Source organism: Pyrus communis, chromosome 15, assembly GCF_963583255.1.
Source record: "Pyrus communis chromosome 15, drPyrComm1.1, whole genome shotgun sequence".
NCBI lineage: Eukaryota > Viridiplantae > Streptophyta > Magnoliopsida > Rosales > Rosaceae > Pyrus > Pyrus communis.
This window is the reverse complement of record NC_084817.1, coordinates 21334293-21341886: the sequence shown is the minus strand read 5'-3', so window position 1 is coordinate 21341886 and position 7594 is coordinate 21334293. Positions and strand designations below refer to the sequence as shown.

Here is a 7594-nt window from a genome sequence, read left to right as displayed (position 1 = left end):
CTGCCAAGAAGCACTTTAAGTGTTTTTTTAGGATTTACTAGCATTTTTACTAAGGATTGTTTTAAAAAATATTTTCACCAAAAACGTTTTCAGTAATTTTAAAAACACATTCAAACAAGCTCTTATTCATTTTTTTTAGGGCATATGACGAAGTAGGGTAATTTAGCTCAATAGAATATGAGGTGTAGGTCAAAAATTATTAATAAGACACCCTACAAGGAATTTTCTTCAAACCATATTCAAGTGTCAGATGAAATGCCTCAGTTTACAAGTTTTAGCAGTCTTCAACATTATCCGATAATTTTTTGTAGTTACCCTTGACAAGCCTTTACAAATCATAATATTTGTCGACATATGTCGGCATAAGCTTTTAGCGAATGTCTGCAAGAATCGACAAGTGTCCACCAGGTACTCGACAAAATGGTCCAATAAAGTTTTTTCGCTGAAAATAATGACCACATTACCACCACTGAGTGTAAGATGAATATTTTGAAATTTCAATGACACAATAGTTGTCTACACTAAACTTATTAATATATCTATTTGTATTATATATTTTATTTTAGTATATTTAGCATAATGTTATTGACACTCCAGTCCAAACGCAATCTTTTAACTGAAGTTTTCGTTTCATAATTTTATACCAAAGGAATATATGATAATTATTTTTTTAAATGCCAATAACTTCAATCTTTATTCTAATAAATTGTGATTTTTTTTAAATGAAATTGTTGCTTGATTGTCTCTGCTTGCTACCTATCTTGGCCAGAAAACAAAAAGGTAAGAGCTTTGCGTAGGTAGCTGTTGACCTAAATTTGGCGTCTACTCCATCTACCGTTCGCGTGTGTCCATTTGTTTGTGAGTTTCTTTCTGCTGTAGTAGAATAGTGCTCGACTCAGTCACAAGCATTCCTAATTATATTTTAAACCGTTGACAAACCATGATCTGCACTAAACAAATCATATTCTTGTTACAGCAATTAGTCTGCTGGAGACCAATAATATGCCATCGAATCTCTTAAGATTCAACTTTGTTCTTCTGCAGCAAAGGAGAAAAAAATAGGGAGTCTTAACGAAAAAATTTTGGTACTGTTCACTTTTAACGTTAAGGATATTTTTACTCTAAAAAGTCACTTCTGATACTATTCACTTACAACACATTTTTATCCTTTTGGTTAAAATTCAAAATTTTTAAGCTATTTTCAAAATTAACTAAATTTCATTTAATTAAATCTCAACCGTTCACTCGTGAAAAAAATAAATATAGGACAGAATTTCCATCTTATGATTTAACTCAAGTATGCTACCACACAGCAACTTAAACCTTGCAAACCTAAAATTGGATCCAATTGCAATGATGCCCACACTTGTATGTGTAGTCTATTGTTGAATCTAAAAACTACCAAGCTTACGTGGCGCACAGATTGAGTAACTAATAAGCTAACTGCGTCCTTCAGTTATGTGCGAGACGTGCCAACTCATCTGCAGAGCTCGACCGGGGAGTAAAATGTGATGATGTCGAGTTGGGTGCGTTGCTGACTTCTTCATCTTGCGATTGCGGTCGAGGAAGGAACATGTCTCAGCCTTTGAGTTCTAGAGCCTGAAGATAAGGCTGCTTGTTCTGCGAAGTTCACAAATCGTCAGCACCGGGTTCGGTCACAATGATTATATTCGCGAGAGTATAAGCACGTCGAACTGGCATCAGATTATACAGACACAAATACTCAAAAGAGATGTATGTCTTGATGGTAAATGTGGTTCGACCATCGGAATGCCGAACTGAAGATGTTGCCAATTGCCTTCACAGTGCTTTGTATCCAAACTGAAGATGTGTTAGTGGCAAGAAAAAGGGAGAAGGATAAAATCTCAAAGGTTGTTGAGAAGCTTTGCACAAGGCAATTTGTAAGTTGAATTGGAGGGGCTTTGAATGATGCACGCCCTCCTTTATTTATAGCAGCAAACCCCTTCATAGTTGAGCTAGAATCATATTTGGATTAGAAGTCCTCAACCTAATCTGATTAGGTCTTGGCTAGTCCTAATTCCAATAGGACTTTGAACCAAGCTCTTTAGCAAATTAGATTCATCCCCTAATTCCAAGCATCCTTAGTCTTAAAGACCCCTTGTTGCACTAGGTTTCGACCACCTCACCTTTATCTAAACCAATCCTCCTCGCAATAGGATTCAGCCAATCCTAACTGGCAAGCCCATAATGATTAAACGACCCTTGACAAAATTCCAAATGGTCACTGGGCCGTGGGCGGCTCCAAGCTAGGCCCAAAATAATATTTTGGGCCCAAACACCTATACAAACATTAGAGGAGTTTCTTGGGATAATGGCAGTCGGGGCCATACTTGTATTGGAGTCACCCACATGCATGGACGATTGCTCCTAGTAAAATCTTACACTATTGTTCACCAAACTCTTACATTGATTCATATCTTGCATATTGTACGACTGGCAATTGCCTAAAAAAGAAAAATTATTAGAAATGACAGTACTATTCCTTTCAGTTAAGCTTAAACCCTGAAGGGAACAAAGGGATTAACTAGTAGTAGTAGTAGATGTTGAATAAGAAAAGTATCCAAGATAACTCTAATGATCCCAAGAAGAAGAAAATAGAGCACACTCTTAAAGAAAGCTCACAAAACAAACTAATTAGCAAAGCTTTTCTTATTTAGCTCTAGGTTTTGTTTCTCCTTGGATGATTTACAATGCTTGAGGACTTGGGTATTTATAGCAAACCAAATGAAAGCTACACCACACACTTACTTCACCTACAACATCCACCTACTTCACCTACAACCTCCACTTACTTCACCAACCTCACACACTTACTTCACCAACCTCACACACTTACTTCACCTACAACATCCACCTACTTCACCTACAATTGACATTGATTCTCAACAGTAGATACGTATAAATGGTACAAAAAAAGCCCTCCTACTATTTTATGAATTGAGATTCTCTCCGGATCTCGATGTCTGGAGCCGACAGAGCAAGATCCGAAGAGGATCCAAATTCTTATTTTACATCTGCAAAACTACAAATGCATATATATATATATATATATATATATATTTATACATATGCAATGACTGCAGGCTCTGGCTAATATGTTACAAGTACTCAGCTCTCATATATACATTACATAATAGTTCCATGTTAAACTAGTTTAACTGGAGATCGATGATCGAGCTTCTTCGACCAATAATTTTCGAAGCGTGGCCGCGTGTTGATTAATTTCAGTTCTCTATACCCTTCACTACTTTCATTTTCTTATCAGCAGCAGCACCATCTTTGCTGATAACAATCTTGAGCAATTTAAATGTCTCGTGAGCCTCTTCAAGCATTTGAACCACACTTCTCATGGAGGGTCTTAACTCCGGTACCCTAGCCGTGCAGAGAATTGCAATTCTTAAAACCTTGATAACCTCTTCTTTGTTCACCTCTGGAATATATGAGTCCACCATACTTAATATGCTCTCTCTACTCCCGAGCATGCTGCTTACCCAGCTCACTATATCCTTGTTCTCTCCGAACTCTGGCTCTATCGGCCTTTTCCCCGTCACTAGCTCCATTAGTACCACTCCGAAGCTGTACACATCGCTCTTCTCATTCACTTTGTACGTATATCCATATTCTGCATAATTAACAATTACATTAGCCATAATTAGTAACAAATTAATGAGCTCAAAAGTACTAAAATATTTAACTTGAGTATTTGACTAACCAGGAGCAATGTAGCCGGGTGTTCCGGCAATAACATGAGTAGAGTCCTTGTCTGCAGTGGCCTGAACAATCTTGGCAAGCCCGAAATCTGCAATCTTCGGCTTCAAAAACTCATCCAATAAAATGTTACTGGACTTGACATCCCTGTGCATCACCAGCCTCTCCAAGCCATGATGCAAATACTCCAACCCTTTGGCTGCTCCCACTGCTATCTCATGCCTTGTCTCCCAATCAAGCTTCATCTTTTGGCACGTATGAAGCTGATCCCACAAGCTACCATTCGGCATGTACTCATACACCAACAAGCTTGAGTCCTCGCTTGTAATGCTGCAGTACAACTTCACCACATTCACATGCCTAATCGAGCTCAACATCTGCACCTCAGCATTAAATTCCTTCAACTTCCCACCGCGTTTTGCAAGCACTGGAGCCATGCTCTTGAACCTTTTCCTGTCACTTGGATCGGTGTTCCATATGTGCTTTACAGCGAGATCTTTGCCATTCGCAAGTAAAACTCTGTAAACGTTTCCGGAACCCCCTTTTCCAATAAGATTCTCTTGCCTAATGGAATCAAGAATTTCACCCTCGGTGAAGCTTATCTCATGAAAAGATTTTATGTCCCAAGATTCCTCCTTTAACGAACGGTCTTCATCCTTTTCGCGCTTCTTTAAGAACAAGAAGCATGTAAGGGACACAAGCAGGATTGCTGAGCCAGCCGAGAAGCAAATAATTAGCGTCCGGACATCCTTGGACATCCCAGAACCAGAAGAACACTGGGGGAATGAGCTTATGTCCGTGCTGCAGAGTCCGGAGTTACCAGAAAAGCTACTGTTGTAGGCTGCAATCGACAGAGATTCTGGTATGGCGCCGGTGAGCCTGTTGTGTGATAGATCAAGAAGACTTAGCCTTAGAGATGCTAAGCTCTTTGGGATTTCACCCGAAAGTTGATTTTGTGACAAATTCAGGGAGTTCAAGGTTGGGAGAGAGCCTAAAGACGATGGGATGTCACCGGAAAGCGAGTTTTCTGCCATGTTCAAGTCGCTCAGTAAATTACAGTTTCCTAGAGAATCTGGTATCGAAGCAGAGAACCTGTTACTCTGCAAATACAGAGTTCCCAGATGCCTCAGGTCACCAATACTTCCAGGGAGGTTCCCGGAAAACCGATTGTTGTTCAAAACAATGGACACCAAAGATGTTGCTTTGGAAATCTCATCCGGCAGCTCACCAGATAACTGATTGTAACTAACGACCAACTTCGCAAGCATCTTCGCATTTCCAATGTCAGAAGTAATCGGACCTTCGAATTGATTGGAAGTAAGGTCGATGATGTGCGCATTCGGCAACCCCCAAATTCCAGGAGGAACAACACCGGACAGCGAGTTGATATTGACTCTGAACCGCTTCAATGTGGAACACTTAGCGTAATTCGCAGGAATTTCGCCGGTAAACTTGTTCTGGACCAGGAGAAAGCCTCTCATCGTCCCCATCTTGCACATATCGGGCGGAATACTTCCCGTCAGGAGATTCTCAGAGATATCGATGAAATCAATCTTGGACCAAGAGCCAAGTTTCTGAGGCAGAGGACCGGTCAGCTTGTTCTTGTACAACGACAGATTGACAAGCTTCTTGAATTCCCCGAACTCCGTCGGAACTTCTCCGGAGAAACTATTCTCGAACAATTGAAGGGAAACTATGTTCTGCAGGAATCCCAATTCCGACAAATCGCCTTCTAGTAGGTTCGCGGAGGCATCAAAGTTTTCGAGGTTAGTGAGGTTTCTTAGGCCGGAAGGAAGCGTCCCGGTGAACTGGTTGTCGTAGAGCTCGAGCTGCCAGAGCTTGGTGAGCTTTGTAATCTCGGATGGGATTTCTCCGATCATGTTGTTGTAGGATAACTCCAAGTTGATAAGCTCCGTGAGGTTTCCGATTCCTTTCGGAATCGAACCTCCGAGGCTGCAATTCGACAAGTAAAGCCAGATGAGTTTGTTGAGATTCAACACCTCGGTTGGGAATGGGCTTTGATGAAAAGGGTTGTCTCCCAAGCTCAATCGAATCAAACCCGTCATGTTCCCCAATGATTTCCATGGAAAAGTACCCGAAAATCCGCTGTAGTTCAGATGGAGATGTTCTAATCGGGACAGGGATGATATGTCGGGGAACGATCCTGAGAACAAATTGTTGCCCAAGTCCAAGTACTTCAAATTTACGCAGTTGTTCAAGTCCTCCTTGATTGTCCCGTGCAAGAAGTTGAATCCCAAGGAAAGTGTTTCCAACGATTCGAGCTGGCATATTGCGTCCGCCGCAAGAAACCCAGATAGGTTCTGATTCGAAAGGTCGATATCTCGAACGAATCCGTTTTCGTTGCAGGCAATTCCGGTGAAGCTGCAAACGGAATTGGTGGAGTTCCATGTATTGAATATGTTGTTGTTGGTGTTTGAAGCTTGTAACGTGGATTTTAGTTTGAGAAGAATTTGAAGCTCATCGGCCGCCGCGGTGGAGAGGAGGCAGACGAGGAGGAAGAGGAGGTAGAGGGGGAGATGGGTTATTCTCCGGTCTGTCAATGACGACATGCTGGGGGAGTCGACGGGAAAGTGGACTTGGGGGAGTGCGGGGATTTTTGAAGAGGGAAGGGTGGAAGTGAGAGTCTAAGGAGCGCCATTTTGAACCTATGAGATGATTGAGTGGTTGTAACTATTTACCCACTGGTTGTGGATTATGTTCCAAATTGTGCATGTGACCAAATTAGATGTAGGAACTAGGAAGCTTCTAAAGCGTTCACATTTTTGCAAAATTTGGAGAGCAACTATTTGACCAATTGGAAATGCTCACGTATTCTTAACTTGCGTGGTAAAACACTTCCATTCAAAAATGCACGTCTAGGTACATTCTTAACTTGTGTTATTTGAAAGTTTAAGAGGAGATTGACTACCTCACCACCAACATTAGGGTATACCCACAACCTCAAGCCGAAAAAACTTACGCATGACACCTAACTATCAGCTGCCAACATATGAATTTACATAGGAATTTACTAATCGCGCATTAACGAGAACTACTAGGAGTGAGACTCAAATCTCGGTGGGGTAACACACAAGCCTGTGACCTTACTAACACAGCCAACAATAAACAACACACTTTTTAAAGCATAAACGCTATTAAACACTTTAAGGGACTGTTTAATAACCATTTCTTTTTCAGGTTTTAGTTTTCATTTTTCATTTTCTTTAAACCTGAAACTAAAAATAGTTACTAAATAAGTTTTTCATTTTCAAAAAAAATAAAAATAAAAAACTAAAACGAAATGGTTATATAACTGTCCTAACATAAACTCTCTGTTTTTGTCCGATATAGTTTTAGTTATTCTAAAAAGGGAGCTTTAACAAAAAGCTTATGATATTGTTCATTTTAACGAAAAACCATATTTTTACACTAAAAAGTCAATTATGGTACTATTTACTTTATCTTTTATTTTGTCTTTATCGTTAAAATTCAAAATTTTCAAATTATTTTCATTAGTTTTCTTTTCTATAAACCCAGCTAACGAGAATTCTATCTGTCGAAAATACAATTATTTTCATATAAAAGTGTGAGAAGGAGCTTTGTTTTAACAAGTAAACCCCTTTTTAATCAAGGTCGGTTTGGCACGAATATGTAAAATTAATTGGTAGCAGTCTGCTTCCCTAGGCTCATCTGTATTTCGTATAATAAGTATGTATTTTATTCGCATTGTCTGTTGGTGGTAGTCTCTCAACCGCATTATTTAATGTGGCGTGGCCAAAAAAAAAAAGAAAAAAAAAAACGGTCTTGTGGTGGTTTTATTATTATTATTATTATCTTCTTCTTAATTATTGGGGATATTCCTACT

The 7594-nt window shown here is 39.7% G+C and overlaps 1 protein-coding gene across 1 annotated transcript; it reads right to left on the bottom strand.

The window, feature by feature from the left end:
* Nucleotides 1-2695: 2695 nt before the first annotated feature.
* On the bottom strand, nucleotides 2696-6450 carry LOC137718439 (receptor-like protein kinase 7). Its single transcript, XM_068457989.1, has 2 exons — nucleotides 3734-6450; nucleotides 2696-3643 (listed from the first exon to the last, which is right to left on the bottom strand). Exons 1-2 carry the CDS (start codon nucleotides 6297-6299, stop codon nucleotides 3246-3248), a joined length of 2964 nt encoding a protein of 987 aa, XP_068314090.1. The 5' UTR covers nucleotides 6300-6450; the 3' UTR covers nucleotides 2696-3245.
* Between the last annotated feature and the right edge of the window lie 1144 nt (nucleotides 6451-7594).

Coding starts and splice junctions, on each gene's coding strand:
- LOC137718439 (XM_068457989.1), bottom strand. CDS start 6,299: ATGTCGTCATTGACAGACCGGAGAATAACCCATCTCCCCCTCTACCTC. Junction 3,644..3,733: donor ACCCGGCTACATTGCTCCTG/GTTAGTCAAATA, acceptor TTAATTATGCAG/AATATGGATATACGTACAAA.